At 46.0% G+C, this 20,019-nt stretch overlaps 1 protein-coding gene across 3 annotated transcripts; it reads right to left on the bottom strand.

Moving 5' to 3' along the window:
• Positions 1-13,204: 13,204 nt before the first annotated feature.
• On the bottom strand, positions 13,205-17,366 carry LOC119275287 (phospholipase D alpha 1-like). 3 transcript variants are annotated; one of them, XM_037556102.1, is made up of 4 exons: positions 17,211-17,366; positions 16,674-16,834; positions 14,325-16,221; positions 13,205-13,935 (listed from the first exon to the last, which is right to left on the bottom strand). In XM_037556102.1, exons 2-4 carry the CDS (start codon positions 16,779-16,781, stop codon positions 13,502-13,504), a joined length of 2,439 nt encoding a protein of 812 aa, XP_037411999.1. In that variant the 5' UTR covers positions 16,782-16,834; positions 17,211-17,366; the 3' UTR covers positions 13,205-13,501. The 3 variants fall into 3 exon arrangements, with proteins under 3 accessions (XP_037411999.1, XP_037412001.1, XP_037412000.1); XM_037556104.1 differs by having other exon boundaries at positions 17,214-17,302; XM_037556103.1 differs by lacking the exon at positions 17,211-17,366 and adding an exon at positions 17,047-17,173.
• Between the last annotated feature and the right edge of the window lie 2,653 nt (positions 17,367-20,019).

Raw genomic sequence — 20,019 nt, 5'->3', positions numbered from 1 at the left:
TCGGTAAGCGGAAGCGTTCAAGAGAACGGGGTTGAAGGAGTCGTACTCGTCGTGATCCAAATCACCGGAGATCCTAGTGCTGAACGGACGGCACCTCCGCGTTCAACACACGTACAGCCCGATAACGTCTCCCGTGCCTTGATCTAGCAAGGGGAGAGGGGGAGGTTGGGGAAGACTCCGTCCAACAGCAGCACGACGGCGTGGTGGTGGTGGAGGAGCGTGGTACTCCAGCAGGGCTTCACCAAGCACCGCAAGAGACGAGGAGGGAGAGGGGTAGGGCTGCGCCAAGAGGGAGAGGTTCTCATGTGTATGGCAGCCCCAAACCCTCCACTATATATAGGGGCAAGGGGGAGGGGGAGGCGCCCTAGGGTTTCCCCTAGGGGGCGGCGGCCAGGGCAGATGGGATCTCCACTTTGGGTGACTTGGCCCCCAAGCCAGGAGGTGGGAACCCTAGATGGGGCGCCCCAAACCCCCTGGTCACGTGGGAATAGGTGAGGGGGGCGCACAGCCCCTCAGTGGGCTGGTTTGCCCCTTCCCTTGGCCCATGAAGCCCCCCAACACTTGTCGGGGCTCCCGAAACACCTTTCGGTCATGCTGGTCATCACCCGGTACCTCCGGAACACTTCCGGACTCCAAAACCCTTCGTCCAATATATCAATCTTCACCTCCAGACCATTCCGGGACTCCTCGTGACGTCCGGTATCTCATACGAGACCCCGAACAACATTCGGTAACCACGTATATCTATTCCCTATAACCCTAGCGTCATCGAGCCTTAAGTGTGTAGACCCTACGGGTTCGGGAACCATGCAGACATGACCGAGACGACTCTCCGTTCAATAACCAACAGCGGGATCTGGATACCCATGTTGGCTCCCACATGTTCCATGATGATCTCATCGGATGAACCACGATGTTAAGGATTCAATCAATCCCGTATACAATTCCCTTTGTCTAGCGGTATTGTACTTGCCCGAGATTCGATCGTCGGTATCCCGATACCTTGTTCAATCTCGTTACCGGCAAGTCTCTTTACTTGTTCCATAACACATCATCCCGTGATCAACCCCTTGGTCACATTGTGCACATTATGATGATGTCCTACCGAGTGGGCCCAGAGATACCTCTCCGTCACACGGAGTGACAAATCCCAGTCTCGATTCGTGCCAACCCAACAGATACTTTTGGAGATACCCGTAGTGCACCTTTATAGCCACCCAGTTACTTGTGACGTTTGGTACACCCAAAGCATTCCTACGGTATCTGGGAGTTGCACAATCTCATGGTCTAAGGAAATGATACTTGACATTAGAAAAGCTTTAGCATATGAACTACACGATCTTTGTGCTAGGCTTAGGATTGGGTCTTGTCCATCACATCATTCTCCTAATGATGTGATCCCGTTATCAACGACATCCAATGTCCATGGTCAGGAAACCGTAACCATCTATTGACCAACGAGCTAGTCAACTAGAGGCTTACTGGGGACATGGTGTTGTCTATGTACCCACACATGTATCTGAGTTTCCTATCAATACAATTATAGCATGGATAATAAACGATTATCATGAACAAGGAAATATAGTAATAATAACTAATTTATTATTGCCTCTAGGTCATATTTCCAACAGAAAGATCATAGCGAAAGTTTCATTCTGTTTGGACTCCGTTTGGTATTCCTTTTCTGTGAAACTCTAAAACAGGCAAAAAAATAGAAACTGGCACTAGGCTCTAGGTTAATAGGTTAGTCCCAAAAATAATATAAAATAGCATATAAATTCATATTAAACATCCAAAATAGATAATATAATAGCATGGAACAATAAAAAATTATAGATACGTTGGAGACGTATCAATGGGTTCGATCGTGCGGTGTTCTTTCCCAGTTACAGAAGGGGCAACAAGACACGCATGTACCGTTGCTATTAAGGATAACAATATGGGGGCTATTCCTACATGAATAGATCTCTTCTACATCATGGCATCGTTCTTATTGCATTACTCCATTTCTCCATGAACTTAATACACTAGATGCATGCTGGATAGCGGTCGATGTGTGGAGTAATAGTAGTAGATGCAGGCAGGAGTCGGTCTACTAATCTTGCATGTGATGCCTATATAATGATCATTGCCTATATATCATCATAATTATTCGATGTTCTATCAATTTCCCAACAATAATTTGTTTACCCACCGTGTGCTATTTCTTGAGAGAAGCCACTAGTGAAATCTATGGCCCCCGGGTCTATTTCCCCATCATTGCAGATCTATATTGCTATTTGATTTTTTCTTTATTTGCATCTTTTGTTTTTCAGATCTATATTATCAAAAACCCAAAAATACCTCACTGAATTTTATTTGCCATTATTCTATTTGCATCTACCAATCTATCTATTTACCAATCTTTTACCTGGGAGGGATTGACAACCCCTCTTACGCGTCAGCTTGCAAGCATTTGTTCTTTGTGTGCAGGTACCATTTACATAGTGTTGCTTGGTTCTCCTAATGTTTCAATAACCTTGGTTTCATAACCGAGGGAAATACCTACCGAAGTTGTGTTGCATCATCCCTTCCTCTTCGGGGAAAAACTGACGCAGATACGAGCTATCATCAATGTCTATGATGAGTGAACTCAAATTTTTCCTTGGTTTGCAAATCAAGCAAACTAAGGAAGGTACCTTTGTCTCACAAACAAAGTATACCAAGGATCTTTTCAAGAAGTTCAACATGTAAGAAAGCAAAGGTATGAAAACACCCATGCCTACTAGTGGACATTTTGACTTGACGAAGGGTGGCAACCCGGTTGACCAAAAGGTTTACTGATCAATGATTGGTTCATTATTATATCTTTGTGCCTCCCATCCCGATATTATGCTAAGTGTGTGCATGTGTGCATGATATCAAGTTGCTCCTAAAGAATGTCATCTTAAGGCCGTGAAAAGGATAGTGAGATATTTGATTCATACACCAAACTTTGGCATTTGGTACCCTAAGAGGTCATATTTTGATCTTGTTGGCTATTCCAACTTGGACTATGCCGGCGACAAGGTTGATATAAATTCCACTTCGAGTACATGTCGATTTCTTGGTAGATCCTTTGTCTCTTGGTCTTCCAAGAAACAAAATTCGGTATCATTATCCACCACCGAAGTGGAATACATTGTCGCGGGATCATGTTGTGCTCAATTAGTTTGGATGACCCAAACTCTCAAAGATTATGGAATACATGTGATCCATTGATTTGTGACAATGAGAGTGCTATTAAGATTGCACACAATCCCGTGCAACATTCTCAAACTAAGCATATTGAAGTTCGTCACCATTTCATTCGTGATCATGTTGCTAAAGGAGATATCAATCTTAAGCATGTTCCTACTGACAAGCAATTGGCAGATATCTTCACTAAACCGCTTGAAAAGATATTTTGTCGCTTGAGGAGTGAGTTGAACAACATTGATGCCTCAAATTTGGAATGCAAATTCTGTTTGGATACATGCAACGCATGATCCTATGTGACTAATCCTTGATATTTCTCTTATGAGGATGATCATTTGCCTTGGATATATTTGCACCCTTATATGTTATCTAACCCTTGTAGGTACTTGGATGAGCCTCAATCTCTGAGGTTGCAAATAACTCGCATCTTGAGAAATTTCTACATCACCAAGTATCTATATTTTGGTTGTTGAGAACAAGAAACTAGTCTACACACAACATATCCTTTGACAATATTTATGTGATGAAATTCACTCTTGTCATTTTGGATACATAAGAGTTATTCCTTGCTAGACTAACTCATGTAGGAAGATGAGCTTCAAATTCATAGGGATGCTCCCAACTCTTGATGACCCACATCAACACTGATCATCCACCACAAGTTCAACTACATGATCAAGTTCAACAACAAACCTAAGGTATGTTTTTCCATCTTAGAGAAGCTTTGCTCCAAGCCATGAGTTAAAGCAACTCAACAAATGTGAATAAACTAAGATGTTTAAATGAAAATGGCAACCCCTTTTTGAGCTTAAAGATGAGTATGACCTATGATCAAGTGATCTCACTTGACTCCTAAGTCAATATACTCTAACATAGGTGACTATGTCGCTGGCCACCTCTAGATGAAGTTCTCTAGTGTTTTCTTTTGTTAGTTGCATTTCTTCATGCTATTGTGTTTCCCATTTAAAACAAAAAAACTTCATCTAGATATTTTCTGTTGTCTATATTTCTTTTCTATTTTCTCCATTTTTAATTCATTGCAAACTCTATCTAAATTCCTTGAAAATCTTTGTGAAATTTCTATTGCAAGTGAGCTGAGTTGACAAAATCTTTCCTCTGCATTGAACTCGGTTACACCGATCCAATGTCTATCAGCCAAACTGAAGCGCAAGTTACACTTGTACATAGTTCATCGGTTCTACCAAAATGGACTAACTCCGTCTCTCCAATATGCTATGTGTGACTGCCTCATATCAGAGTCACCGATTGACATAAATCGGTGACACCGATTTCACTACTAAGAAAGCATTTTTGCCATCTTCAAGTGTTTATTCTTATCAGCTCCACTCAATGATTTTGTCCCTCTACTTGCATCTTAAGCTGCATTCTGCTTCATTGTGTCTCTCAAGGATCACACTCACTTGACTCATATCCATGAAAACTACCCTTCTTGGAAATTGATTTCAAAGGGGAGAGAGAGATCACATAAGAGCTTATCCTTACAGAACTCTTCTAACAAAGGAAGAGAGATGCACTTACATAAGAGGAGAGAATTCGTCATGTATTTAAGACGGGAGAGACATGCCAGCTTTTATTTAGTTATTGCTCTGAGCTTACATTGCCATAATATCTTTTTGTTCTAAAAACTCTATTTCTCTTTGATGAGATCTTGATAAGTCTTAGCTTGACTACAGCTTGCTTGATTGTTTCTCACCCTACCCACTCCCATTATCCAATGTTAGATTCAGGGGGAGAGGAAGTCCATTCCATGCTTAGGGGAGAACAATCCTTGGAATTTATTGCAAATCACTAATTCTTTGGGGACATGTCTATACCTAAATGAAGTACTCATTCTGTGATACTCACCTATTACATGTCATCCCGGTCTTGGTATTCTTGTGGATCTTGAAATCTTTCTTGTTTGAAGTTCTCTTGTGTTATCTAACCTTGTTTTCTCAAGCTTGCTTCTTCAAGAGTCAGTTCAAGAACCACAAGGTAAGTATATGCATCTCACTCATGTGCATGATGGTCTCTTACTTTTGCACATATTATTTGCAAGAGGGAATCATAAACATGAAGGTACATCTAACATTACTTTTTGCTCTGATGCATATGCCAAGATACACGTAACCCATCACTTACACTGTCATGTTGTGCATTCACATGTCTTTCAATTCTATCATTACATGAGTGCACACATCTGGCGGAGCTTATGCAAGTTACATGTTCCTTCAAAGCTTCACTTTCTGCTCTTCACATTATTTACTTGAAGCATTAATGTATGTTGTTAACAATTACCAAAAAGGGGGAGATTGAAAGCACAAGTGCTCCCTTGGTGGTTTTGGTAACTAATGTAAACATATCTTTTGTTGGACTAATAGTTTTATCTAGTATATTTCAGGGAAGTTCAACAACCGCATGGCAAGGACAAGAGGATGTGGAACCCCTTCAAAATGCTAAGGATAAGGATTGGCAAAAGCTCAAGACTCTGCATTTTTGTTTAAGTGATCAAAGATCACACTGAGTCCATAGGAAAGCCAATACTATTAAAAGGGTATGAGGTGTTGCTTAATTATCCTTTTGCTCAAGTGCTTGGTGATATTGCTCCAAAACTCTCAGCCACTTTCTCTATCCAAATTTGTCCGAAACCTAAACTCCAACTCGGCCCTACCAATATTTCCTACCCGGAGCCACCGAGTTCATCTATACTTAGCCACTGCCAAAACCCTAACAATTCGGATCCACCGATATGGATCTCGGTCCCACCGAGATGGCCTTGCCAACTCTCTGTTGCCTTGTTGCAATTATTTCATTCTCACCGAGAATTGCAATCGGTCTCATCGAGATGCCTTGACTAATTCTCTATTGCCTTATTGCTTCACTTCGTTCCCACCGAGATGATGCAACCGGTGCCACCCAGATGAGGTTTACCCTAAGCTCTTGCACATCAATCCCTCCGAGTTATTCCCCTCGGTCCCACCGAGATTCCTAACGTTCATATTTTTACACAGGTCGTTGTCACCAAGATTTCTGACCGGTGCCATCAAGTTGGGTCAAAAGTGTGTAATGGTTGGATTTTGTGTGGAGGCTATATATACCCCTCCACCCTCCTCTTACCAAGTAAGAGAGCCATCAGAACGTGCTTACACTTCTACCATTCATTTTCTGAGAGAGAACCACCTACTCATGTGTTGGGATCAAGAGATTCCATTCCTACCATTTGAACCTTAATTTCTAGCCTTCCCCAAGTTGCTTTCCACTAAAATCATTCTTCCACGATAGCCAAATCTATGAGAGTTGAGTGTTGGTAAGACTATCTTTTGAAGCACAAGAGCAAGGAGTTCATCATCAACACACCATCTATTACCTTTTGATAGTGGTGTCTCCTAGATTGGTTAGGTGTCACTTGGGAGCCTCCAACATGATGTGGAGTTGAACCAAGAAGTTTGTAAGGGCAAGGAGATCACCTACTTCATGAAGATCTACCCGAGTGAGGCAGGTCCTTCATAGGCGATGGCCATGGTGGGATAGACAAGGTTGCTTCTTCGTGGACCCTTCATCGGTGGAGCCCTCCATGGACTCGCACATCCGTTACCCTTAGTTGGTTGAAGTCTCCATCAACATGGACATACGATAGCACCACCTATCAGAACCACGCCAAAAATCTCCGTGTCTCCACTGCGTTTGCACTCTCCAATTCCCATCCCCTTTACATTCTTGCAAAAATGCATGCTTTACTCTTTTTGCTACCTATACTCTTCTCATGCTTGTATGAAACGTATCGGGCGCCCCTTAATATGTGCTAAACTCAACCTTAACTTGAAAATTGTAAAAACTACCACCTTTGTTTGTTAAGTTTCTAATCACCCCCCCTCTAGACCCCTCTTCTCGTTCCTTTCAACATATCTCCTTCCCTATGAGTTTCGTGCCATAGAACTTTACGAGCCTCAAGGGCAAGAACATATAGCTGAACAAAGTTCGGTTGACAAAGACCTTCAAAGTAGTGAAGCACAAAACCAAGGAAAAGAAAAGGACAAGGTGTTGGAGAGCTATGTGAAGGCGGAGCAACGTATTGTTAAATTCACACAACCACTATGCTCACCCAACATGTTTGAAGAGGTATGTCTAGCAAGTGATTTACCTATTTTCCGATTTGGTCGCCACTTCATTGTTGATGCATCTATTAGAAAATTCTTATAAGAGATCTTGAAGGACCAATGAATAAGGGTAATTTACTTGTTAGCAATAAAATTGTTCTAGAACACATAGGTCAACACATTGTACGATTCCAAAAGACATATAATGACAATATGATGCAACCAAAAAAAATCATTATCTTGTTTAAAGTTTATATATAAATGGGTAGCTTTGTTTGTTTCATACTTGGTTTATACGTGGTCTTGGTTGAGACATATATGTTATAACTGTTCTGATTTTACAAATTTAAAGCCAAGGTTAAAATCTTTTGAGAAAATCGATGCTAGTATAATATCTTATCCAATGACACCGAAAAAGATTCTAAAAGAAAAATCATAGCCGAATGAGGAGATGTTAAATCTAAATCATTCATATGCTTAGTTAAAAAGTTTTTCTCACACCAAGATCGACTAGAAAATAAGAAGTACACATTCAATTCAAGTATGTGTGATCAAAACCTTTGATTTTTTGTTGAAGAGTAATTATAATAGAATTCTTGATCAGCATGTCAAGCTATCAATCCAAGGACCAATGTATTGTAAGTTACATGATTCTTTCGAGCATAATTTCTGAGAGTTGCAACATGTTACATCAAATAGTTAAATCGGGCATTGATTAAGGATGACTAAAATTTGTTGAAACACTAACAGATGGTCAGTCTATTCTGATTGGTCTTGATGGCAAAGCGTTTTTGCGTCGGTTCCTTCAAGCTGGTCCATTTAAAGATGAGAAGGTAAATTTTACAGGTGATGGGATCAACCATTCAATGAAACAAATTGTTTATAAGCACAATGATGATATTCTTGAAGACAAGCATTCTTTTTTTGCGGGGAAAGGAGATTCTCATTACTCAAGGACGCTTCTCAAGCATAACCAAGTTTACAGCAAAGTCCATTCCAACATTTAGCCAAACTACGGTTCGAGGGGTACTATGCCCATACGCGGCTAGCTCATGGCTAACATTATTTTGCGAGCGACTACAGTGAGCAAATAAAATCTCCCTAGCATGAAGATCTACCAACCTGCAAATCTCCTCAATGAGTGAGCGGTGCCTTGATCTATCTTTCATGGTTATGGTGAGCATCGCCACCGCCGCCACACTATCCAGCTCAACTATGATTGGCAAGTTCGTCTGATGCAAGGCCAAGTATATCCCTTCTCTACATGCTGCTAGTTCCGCCTCCAAGCCATTATCAGAAGTACGGATCTCCCTGCATGCGCTATAGATGATCTCGCCTCTATGTCACGGAGAAACATACCACCGCCAACCGTGCACATAGACGCGATGAAGTTGTCGTCCATGTTTAGCTTGGTCTAGCCCATCTTGGGGGGTGACCAACGCAGCAACAGCAACTTGGGAATAGAGTACGTCGGTGCACCAGTTGTGCTACAGGAACCACCATCTCCCCCTTCGCGTGATCTCCATGAGAGTGTTGCTGGATGCACAAGAGTGAATTAATATATCAATGTAGGAAACATCAGGAGGCTTCGGTTGGGGGTGGTGCTTTGTCATGTGTGATCTCGTTCCGCATGAACCAACTTCTTCACATGGTCATGAGCACAACCAGCCTTGCCGTCACGCCAAGGGGTTCTAGTAATGTGAAAAGTCACTGGTTCAGAGTTGAGAATGGACTCCATATTGGGGATATTCTAGTCCAAAGCCATAGCGCAACATAGCTCTCTAGCCGGTGGGCACCTAAAAAATGCATGGAATCCATCCTCTTGTTCCACGCCACACAAGGGACATATATCAGTAATCTTGAGGTGGCGTGAAAATTTGTTGGCCCAAGTGGCAAGTGAATTGGTCACAACTCTCAATGCAAACAAACATACCTTAGGGGGAGTAGGGCACCCCCATATGATCTTCCAGACCGATCAACGACCATTTGGTGCCCCACTCGTGGCGGTAACCAATGGACGCTCGCGCTCGGCCATGGCAAGGCGGTAGACAGAACGAACGGTGAAGATATTGTTCTTCTCTGGCGCCCATGCGATGATATCATCCGTGATGCAGGGTGATGTACACATGCTAGTGATCGCGTCGGCATCCACCGGAAGGAATTAGCACCTGAGAAGGTCCATGCGCCACGAGCTCTCTCCATCCAGGAGCTCCACCACCCTCCAAAGGCAACAGGTGCCCTGCTGCATGATGGGTTGGCGCGAGGGCTCTCTAGGAATCCATCGATCGCGTCAGATCTAAATGTTCTGCCCGTCACCGACACGCCAGATGATGCCCTTCTTTCAGAGAACGAGGCCATGCTGGATACCCTGCCAGGTTAAAGAGGCATTTCCCGAGAACACCATGTCCTCGAGTCGCCCATCAGGATAATATGGGGCCATGAGAACCTGCGCACATAAACTATTAGGTTTAGTTAGCAAGCGCCAAGCCTGTCTGGCAAGGAGGCCCTGTTTGAAGATGTGAAAGTCTCTGAATCCCAGTCCACCCTTTGATTTTTGTGCTTGTATTTTCGTCCATGCCAACCAGTGTGTTTTCCTCTTGCTATCCGCTGAACCTTGATAACCCACAAATATAAGGGTCGCAATAGTTTTTGAGGGTAGAGTATTCAACTCAAATTTATTGATTCAACACAAGGGGAGCCAAATAATATTTGCAAGTATTAGCAGTTGAGTTGTCAATTCAACCACACTTGGAGAACTAAATATCTGCAGCAGAGTGATCAGTAGCACAGTAGTATGATAGTTTGATAGCAGTGGTAACAATATTAATAGTGATGGCAACAGTAACAGTAGCAATTTTATAGTGATTGTGATAGCAGTAGCAACAACAATAGTAACTTAACAAGATCAATATGCGACGATCATAGGCATTGGATCAGTGATGGATAATTATGTTGGATGGCATTCATCACGTAACAATCATAACTTAGGGCGACACAGAAGACATAACTAGCTCCAATTCATCAATGTAATGTAGGCATGTATTCTATATATAGTCATATGTGCTTGCGATAAGAACTTGCATGACATCTTTTGTCCTACCCTCTCATGGCAGCGGGAACCATAAGGAAATCTAAGGGATATTAAGGCCTCCTTTTAATAGAGAACCAGAACAAAGCATTAACACATAGTGACTACATGAACTACTCAAACTACGGTAACCACCGGAAAGAATCCCAATTATCGGCACCTTGGGGCATGCAGATCATAACACGTAATAGGTGCATATAACTTGCAAGATAGGATCAAGAACACAAATATATTCGTGAAAACATAAAGGATTCATATCTGAAATCATGTCACTCGGGCCCTAGTGACAAGCATTAGGCATAGCAAAGTCATAGCAACATCAATCTCAGAACATAGTGGATACCAGGGATCAAGCCCTAACAAAACTAACTCGATTACATGATAAATATCATCCAACCCATCACCGTCCAGCAAGCCTACGAATGAGTTACTAGCTCCTGGTGGTGAACATCATGAAATTGGCGATGGAGGATGGTTGATGATGATGACAGTGTCGAATTCCCCTCTCCGGAGCCCAGAACGGACTCCAGACCAACCCTCCCGATGAATAACAGGAGGTGACGGTGGGTCCGTATCGTAAAACGTGATGATTCTTTCTCTCTAGGTTTTTTCTGGACGAATAGGTACTTATCGTGTTGGAGTTAGGGTTGCGGGAGCTGCCAGGGGGCCACAAGCCTGCCAGGCGTGCCCCTGGGCTTGTGGCGCCCTGGTGTCCCCCCTCTGGTATTTCTCTTCACCAGTATTTTATATATTCTGAAACTATTCTCCGTAAATTTTCAGCTCGATCCAAGAACTTTTATTTGTGCACAAAAACAACACCATGGCAATTCCATGTGTGTGTATATGTGTGTGGGTGTGCGCATATGTAATGTTTATGTTTCTATTATCGTTTCCTTTAGTTTATGATTCTTTGTACTATAATCAGAACAAAATTGATGGATGTGGCGCTTATAAGTGAGTCAACTCATAATATTAAACGTATCATGCAAATTGTACACTTTAGATTAACCCTTATCTAGTTATCTTCATTCTTGAAAACTAAATTTAATTTGTTCACAGACACAATCATTTTAAAAGTGTACGATTAACCAACACTAGTGGACACCGACTTAATTATCTCATCTGGAGGGCCCCTCGCATCGCCCCCGCTCGAGCGACACGGGAGGTCCTCCCGACCCTAGCCGGTGGAGCCCTCCTCTCCTCCCTCCCTTCACTTTGTCACCGTCGAAGGACGCCGCCGGGCTTAGCCAGGGGTGGACGGCGGTGGCACAGGTTCTCCAATGCTCGCATGTGGGGTGGTGCGGGATCTCGATGCGAGTGGTGGCACAACCGAGATCGAATCGCGGCGCGATGCGGCGGTTGACCGAAATCGGATTCAGGGCGGCAACGGTAGGCTCTGGGCACGGCCTTGGGAGGTAGTTGGGTCGTCCAGTCCGGCTTAGTAGCGGCGGTATGGAGGGGCGCCATGGAGGGACGGTTGCATGTGGTTGTGGCCTCCGGTCAGTGCCGACTAGTGTGACCTGCTCTATGCGGCGGCAGATTTGGTGGTCGTCTCCTCCGGCGGAGGTGGTCGGCCTGAGGCTGGGTAGTTGGATCTCGAGATACGCCATCTAGCCCCGGCTGCGAGTCGAGGAGACATAGTTCCCGGTGAAAACCGAGCCGACGGCGGGCGATGGCGGCGATCTGCGCCGTTACCTTGATGAAGGCATCGTTGTGTAACTACTGCCGACCCACTCATATTGCTCCAGGGGAAATCCTATGATCTGGTCTTCCAGATCGAACGATGGCGGCACTGCGGTGTCGTTTCTCTCTTGGGAGCATCGTTTGTGGAGGAGCGCTGAAAGACAGAAGCATGAGGTGGAGCGGCTTCGTCTTGCATAGAGCTTAGGTGGAGATGTCAAGTCATGTCTGGCCGACAGGTGCTAGCTTTGTCATGCCTGTTCGGCACGTGCTACACACGATAGATCTTCTAGAGACTTCAAGCTGTGTCAGCTGGTGGTACTTGGCGGCATGGTGTTGCGGTGTACTGGCAGCGACCGCGATGTGCTCAGCGATTTGCACGCAGGGAGGTGGTGTTGTTGGGCGCCGTGGTGGCGTCGACGGGTGGCCGAACGGGCAAGGATGATGCTGATCTCTTTCCTGAAAATGGGTCAGCGATTCGATAATAATGACGCATGTGATGTACGCTTTAGGTTTGCTGCACCGACTGTAGGTACCGATATGCTATGTGGATGGATCAGCGACGACACCGATATGGGCAGTGAGAGTACTCATTATCGAGTTTGTAGGTGTGAGTGATGGCTTCGGGTAGCTTGATGAATATTCTTGTCAGGTCTTTGTTGAATAATTAATAAAGATGGTTGTATGCATCAACTGATGCAGAGGCCGGGGCAGGGGGTTCAACCTCCTTTTTCAAAAAAGAAAATTATCTCTTGTGGAACAGGTAGATATGGGTTAGACTCAACATGGGAAAAGAATGTGGATACCGTATGTAGAGAAACATAATAATAGTACAGGGCAAAAGAAATGATTTACATTAAAAAAATCTGACAACTTATAAAAATAGTTGCTCTCATATCTTATATACTCCCTTCGTTTCCTCCGTTTCATAATCTTCTCGTCGTAGTTTTTGTTCAAATTGAGTGCAGCTCATCACAAACAACTCGTCACAAGGACGTATATGGCACAAATCTTGCACTATAGAAATGGTAGAATTATACAGCTTACTTATTCAGTGGAAAAACCAAACATACAGCACTCTGATACCACACATTGGGGGAAAAAATCTATCTACATATCCATCATACAATAAGAAACACGCGTTAACTTTATTGTCCACCATTGAAGATCCAAGTAGGTACGAGCGTAAACAACTAAACATTGACAATTTATAATTAAACAGTAATACAAACAGCAGAAACCGTGTAAAGTATCAGCAATCCTCCTAGTCACTACCGTGGTTCTCAACCATGCACACCACTGCGCTTATTAACTGTCCCACAACTATAACAGCCTGCTATTTTCTGGAACACAAGTTCTGAATCACCAAAGGAACCACCAAACTGAGGCCACACACAGGAAATGCAGGATGCGATCTTATCTATGTGGTGAGGATGGGGGGAAGGTAGTCCGACTTGGCGCCGAGGATGCGGGCCCGGGTGTCGGGGAAGAACTCCATGCCCGGCAGCTCCGTCACCACGCCGTCGCTGGCGACGCCGATGGGGTAGCTCAGCAGGTGGCCGGGGAGGTCCTGCTCCAGGTCGTCGCTCGAGTATATGTCCCAGTACTTATCGGCGATCCTGTTCACCTTCTGCACGCACTCCACGCTCTCCGGGCGCTGGAACACGTCGTCCAGCATGCCCAGGTGCTCGTACCACAGCGCCATCCGGAAGCCGTGGATCTGGCCCCGGGCTGGCTCCCTGTTGGCTAGATGGTATGGCTGGTAAGCGCCCATGGCAATCTCGGAGTCCCGGGCACCGTCCATTGACCTTTGGTTGATGTTTGCAGACCCAATGATGATGTACTCGTCATCAACTGAAAATGGAAGAGGTGAAGTTAGCAGCTTGGCCAAATAACTGGATCCTTACAATCCACACAAGAGAACAATGTAATAGTTTCTTTTTTCCGTTGATTTTAAGAGACGAATCAGGAGCAAGAATGCAATCTTTAAAGGAAATATAGTTGTAAGAAGCATATGACGAGCACATTCTAGATATTCAATTCTTTGTACGAATTAAAAACTTAAGCCTCTGTCTGATCTTTGAAGGAAGGAAACTGAATTTGAGTTGCGATCAGTTTTCCAGTGAACTACCATGGAAAAATGGATGAACACATGCAAACATTAGAAAATGCGCTGCTTCAACATGCTTTAGATATAAAAAAAGATGATGCAAACCACAGGTTAAGTAGAACTGAAGGAGTACCTATCATCATTTTGGTATGAACGTAGATCATGAACCTCCTAGCCTCTTGAGCACGGACGTAATCAGTATCAGGTTCTGGTTGCTCCTGGGGTTCATATTCCCCATCCTGCTTCACCTCCCGGTTACCTAGGCAGAAGAAAGTGAGGTATTCCTTGGGGTTTGCTTCAATTCCCTTTGCCTCGAGAGCTTGTGTGATGTCAGTGTACATCATCTCCATTGTTCTCCTTTGCCAGTCCAGAATTGCTTGCACAGATGCACTCTCGGGAACACCCTCAGGCCACATTGGCACCACAACATAAACAGTAAACCGTTCGCCAGCTTCAATCTTACTGACAATCTTCAACGAAAGCTCCTTAGGAATCACATGCAGAGCGCCAATTTCTTCAGGCTTGATGCCTTCGGGCTTCCAGCAGTAGGAACTTCCAAGGAAGTACTGGTTCTCAATGTAGATGAAGTCCTTTGCCCGCCGGATAGCATTTATGTATGCATCCTGAATGCTCCTGTCAATGATTTGATCCTTTCCACTTACAAGCCCAGCCCTTGCAGCTTCCTCAGGAGTATCAGGGAAGCCAAAAGCAGCACCACCATCAATAGATCTGAAGAGCTGGACATTCCATGTATCCCTGTCCTCTGGGAACATGACGGGAGAAGGGGGGATAATTATGTCAGAGAGATCCCTGAGCTGCACGAGAAGATCTTTGCCACCCTGCTTTCTCCATCTCTGCTCGAAATTGTAAAGAACGTCCCAGGCAATTGGACCTTCCAATCGGGAATGAATATCATGCCATGGCTCTCTTGGGCCACCTTTGGTGATGGATGCAGTCGCAAAGTTAGGCTGGTGGAAGTCATCATGGTGGACAGTGTCAAGTGTCCTAAACAAGGAGTGGTACTGAGTGTCATATCTTCCGTCGCAGAGGTCAATGCCACCAACGAAGCTGAGTATCCTCCTTTGCTCGGAGCCCTGGCTAGGCAATGCATCGTCAACACATACTATCTTCTGATGGTGAGTGAACATGGTTGAGATCTGCAGATCCTGAACAATGCTGCCTGAATCATCAGGGTTACGAGGGCACAGAACACAGTGCACATCCGTGCCTTGGAAGTAATTTGCAGTCTCCTCATCATGGGTGGCCATCAAGCCATCTCTCTTCAGCAAGCCAACTGAAGTTCTATCATCCCACACTAGCATAAGGACCCGGACGCCTTCGCTGGCCTTCCTCTTGAGCAACTCTCCGAGAGTGACATCTCCTCCAGGTTTGGGGCGATTGGTGTCCCTAATCAAGGTGATCTCAGTGTGCACAGACCAACCAGTGATGTAAATCAAATGCTGAGCATTGCTTATGGCATCAAAGATATCCTCCCAACATCTGGCAGGCTCATAGTTCTTGCCATCCGCGAGCGGGATCTTGGGGATAAAGTTGTCTGGGACATGAGCATCTTGGTACAATCTAACATTGCATCCTTGCCTCTGCGAAAAGAAGGTGTAAGGAACACCAGGAAACTTGACACTCCGGACACCCCTCGCCCAGTTGCGGTCCTTGTCAACGCCAAAGTACTGAAGCTTCACATGGATCTTGCTCTCACCAACAGGCTCCCGTTTGTCATCACAGATTTCAAGCCACCTGTCGATCTCCTCTCCTTCCAGGAGCTCTGCGACAGGCAGGTACGCCCTTCCAATGAGCGTGGCCCCGATCGCGTTGTCGGCCTTCATAGTGAAGATCACATCGGCGGCAAGGTGCGCACAGTAGATGTGGAACGACTCGTACCAGCGAGGGTTGACAGGCTCATTGCCCAACATCCTGGTACGCCCAACACGAGCTTTCTCGAGATCAATGGTGGCATATAGCTTGGAGCTGCCTTTGCCAACACCAACGGTTTCCTCAATCCCCTCCACAAACTGTCAACATAAACTTGCTGTGTTAGAACATGAAGAGTCACATCATGGGCATGACCGCATGACTACAGAAACACACATCGCATACATCAAACTGCGAGTCCAGGCAAACAATTCAGGGAATGAAGATGTAACCACGATCAGGCCAACCTTTAAATTACTGGGCAACTATCATAATCATCTAGTATCAACTATAGTAGGCGCCGGCATAAGCAAACTCTAGCAACGATTCTGGATAAAATACGCAGTGATTCTCTGTATTTTCAGCTATTTTTTAGTAGTACTGGTAAAAAAAATAACTCCCTAACCGCACCATTTTACCATGTGTTACTGTAGACTAGCACGTCTCGTCGTGCGTGGTAACGATCAATCAATTGATTCGGCTTGGACGGGAAGAAAATAAAATGAAGGGAGAAATCAGAAATGATCCGTGAGTAGGAGGACTGTAGGAGTACCTTGCGGATGAACTTGGGGGCGCCGCCGCTGGCGCGGCCGGGGTGGGAGAGCGACGAGGCCTCGAAGATGGTGACGTGGAGGTTTCCATGGAGCAAGATCTGAGCCATGGCGGCAACCGAAGGACCCCTCCTCCGCGCTCCTGCTAGTCACAGTCACCTGCCTGCACACAACCCGAGATGGCAGTTAGCTACCGACACAAGGGGAAACAACAGGAAAGCGCGCGGACCGGCCGAGGCCACCACCGGCAGTCAAAACCAGAGCGGCAGCAAGCAAACAAGCAACGAACAGCAGCGCCCGCGCACAGACTACGCGCAGCCCGCCATAGCCGCAGCACAAGCAGAGACCAACCAGTGAACAGAAGCAGAAACGCACCGCACCGACAGGCAGGAGCAAAGTGGGGGAAGCGAAACCGGCGGATCTGGCCGAGAGAGAAGCGGCACGCACGCACGGCACTGCCACCACCGCCGCACTGAGCTTAAGCGGCGAGCGAGCAAGAGAGATAGAGGGGGCGGTCGTAGTCGGGGAGAGAGGCTTACCACCACCACCACCGCTGGTGAAGAGGACGACAAAGAGGAAGAGGGAGACGAACGGGAGGGAGGCAGATCCGATCGGGCGGTGATATACAACTGGAGGTCTGGAGCTGTAGAGTCTCTAGACGTGGGAAAGAAAGAAAAAAGAGCGACGCGGCGATTTTTCTTTCCCTCCTTTTCTTTTTTTCCTTTTCATTTCCTAGTATAGTTTGGCTAGAGGGGCGCACGCGGCGGGCACGTCACGGGATAGTAGCGATCAGGGCCGGTTCCCCCGGATACGCGTCGCCTCCGCGGATCTCGAGCCGGGGAATCAATCAATTAAGAATGGGATCGAAAATGGGGAGGTAGGGAGCTATCCGTACTCCGCCCGTCGCGAGCAACTAGTTAATGGAAACCACCACGTCCCGATCAAATCATCCAACCCCGGTGGCCTCCGGTAGCATTCGTCATGATGGCCTAGTTTGTTTTTTAAGTTTCAGATCGCTAACCAGCCCACCGGTTTGAGTATCAGATCTCGTATTTTTTGAATTTATTCAGCTTTTTCATGGATGTTCCCGCACTGGGAGGAGAAGTTCTCATCACGTTTGTGATGACTTCATCAATCTCAAAACATTGTGTTGGCTCGGTATCTCGAATGTGGTATATGCATGCTTTTATAGAGTGTATGTGTGTACATATGAGTATCTTTGGGCTAGCTGATCAACCACTTTTTCATGCCTATACAAATCTGGAATTTTGTGTATCCAAGTCCATACACAGAGACCGTTAAAGACCACTAATGTAGGATCCTTCCTTCTGCCGTAATCCTCAATCAGCAACCCTAGACCTCTGAATAGTCAAGTGCCGACATGGACGACGGCTTCCAATGCCCGATGTAGAACATGGTCGCTCTAGAGGTCTGCTCCAGCCCAGTTCCGACGTTGTGTCGGCGGCATGTCTTATCCCTCCGGACTAAGTCTCCTGATCTAGCGGATGCACTCCACGTGGGCGATGTTGATCCGGCCATGTCGGCCCCTGGGCAGAGCTCCCTCCGGCGAGGTGATAGTGAGTGGTGGTGTTTTCCGTCAGCGGTGTTTGGTCCTTACGACGACCACTCTGGTCTATGGCTGCGGACTCACAGCGGGTTGCGGTGGTCATCGAAAGGTCATGGTGAGGGTTCCTCTCTCCTGGCCCGGTGGCTGACTTCGTCGGGAGATGCAAACTATGGACGATGACTTGACGCAAAGGGATGGTTGTGCAGTAGTGGTGGTCCACGACGCACAGAGCTGCTGGGATCGCGGAAAAGTGGTGGCCACATTGCATAAGTGACGTCGATGATGGTGCTACTCAAGCACCTGGTCTCGAGTTTCGGGGTGAAAACCTAGGTCCGACACATGTTGGTTATACCTGGCAATGACGATATTTTATGTCGTTACCTTGTTGAAGGCATTGTTCGGATATGCTCAGACTAGTTCTTCAGTGTGAAAATCTAGATTCTGGCCTTGTGTTGTTGGATCCGGTGACGGCGATGCTTAAGCGTTGCTCCCTTCCTAAAGGCGCTGTTGTTGAAGAATCTCGTCGTCCGTGTGGTGTCATGAGATAATTGGTGCAGATATGGTCATTGTTGTAGGTAGTTTGTCGATCACGGATATGTTTGCTTTGGGTTTTCTTTTTATTTTTCGCCTACGCTTAGCTTTGGTCTTGCATGACTTTGCTATTTGTCGGCATGTTTTTTGTTATGTGTGTGAGTTTTGTATTGGTTGTGTGCATCCTAACTATGAAGAGTCCGGGTGTGTGCTTATTATGTTTGTATTATCTTAATACTTCATTTTGAGTTAATAAAATCCACCCTTTATCGAGAAAGAACATCTGAAAGACAAACAAGTTCTCGCCCGCCTCTCTATACTTTGGCTCATGCGCCAAGCTCCACACAGATTTTAGGGTTTCGAACATTGTCGAAGAACTAAACGGACGAGACGTGTTCATGCACCCATCACAAGCCATCTAGCTTCGGCTTCATATTGCTTGACTCCATCATTGTCAATGATCATCTCATCAAGTTCCCCCTCCTGCAGCTCCAGGTTCCTCATATCTCTCTTCAAGATTCCCCTCGGTCTAGCCCTCCGAAGAGGTAGCCGAGTTCTCACCCCTCCCTGTCATCGGGAGGAGGAGCCTTTCGACACCTGTAAGCTTGATACCAAGGACCCGTGTGAGTGGCAAAGATCACAATAGCAGTGAACTCTCATTGGCAATCGAGTTAGCCGCTGGAGTAGGTTAAAACCCTAACCGAGAGGGTAGATTATTAGCCATGATGTAAGCGGGAGCAACTAATCAAGGGTCACTTCTGGTGGACCTTTGAGGTTACACCATCAAGAGTCGTCACATTTATGTTGAGTTTGGATGTCGATGGCGGAGGATGAATGATTTTACAAAATCATAAAGAAAATTATAATAGCAACTCCAACGGGGCGACCCAAACGGACACCAATTTTGTCCGCTTTTTGTCCTTTTGGGTCGCCCGTCTGCGCGTCCGTGTCCGCTTTTTCATTTGGGTCTGCGACTGCGCCCAACAGTAGCCAGACCCATTTTCGACATGTCCGCCCTGGCATTTCCTCAAACACGTAGCCATCAGGGCAGGGGAGCTCGTAGCGCATGCGCGGGAGGCAGACGGGCGAGCTTGAACCCCACAGCGGGGGCGGCATGGCGAGCGGGGGCGGCATGGCGCAGCGCAGCGAAGCCAGGCCAGGCGCTGCCGGGGTTGGGCGCGGCACGGCCTGGCTTGGCGCAGGCGAGGCGGGGCGCGGCGTGGCATGGCCTGTCGCAGGCGCTGCCGAGC

Source organism: Triticum dicoccoides, chromosome 3B (genome assembly GCF_002162155.2).
Source record: "Triticum dicoccoides isolate Atlit2015 ecotype Zavitan chromosome 3B, WEW_v2.0, whole genome shotgun sequence".
Lineage (NCBI taxonomy): Eukaryota > Viridiplantae > Streptophyta > Magnoliopsida > Poales > Poaceae > Triticum > Triticum dicoccoides.
Note: the sequence above shows the minus strand (reverse complement) of the source record. Positions and strands in the feature narration are given on the sequence as shown.

Bases quoted from the DNA above. Each gene is read 5' to 3' on its own strand.
- LOC119275287 (XM_037556102.1), bottom strand. From the start codon at position 16,781: ATGGCTCAGATCTTGCTCCATGGAAACCTCCACGTCACCATCTTCGAG. The intron at 16,222-16,673 runs GTACTCCTACAG...TTATGTTGACAG, and splicing joins CCCCCAAGTTCATCCGCAAG to TTTGTGGAGGGGATTGAGGA. The intron at 13,936-14,324 runs GTACTCCTTCAG...TTCCATTTTCAG, and splicing joins TCATACCAAAATGATGATAG to TTGATGACGAGTACATCATC.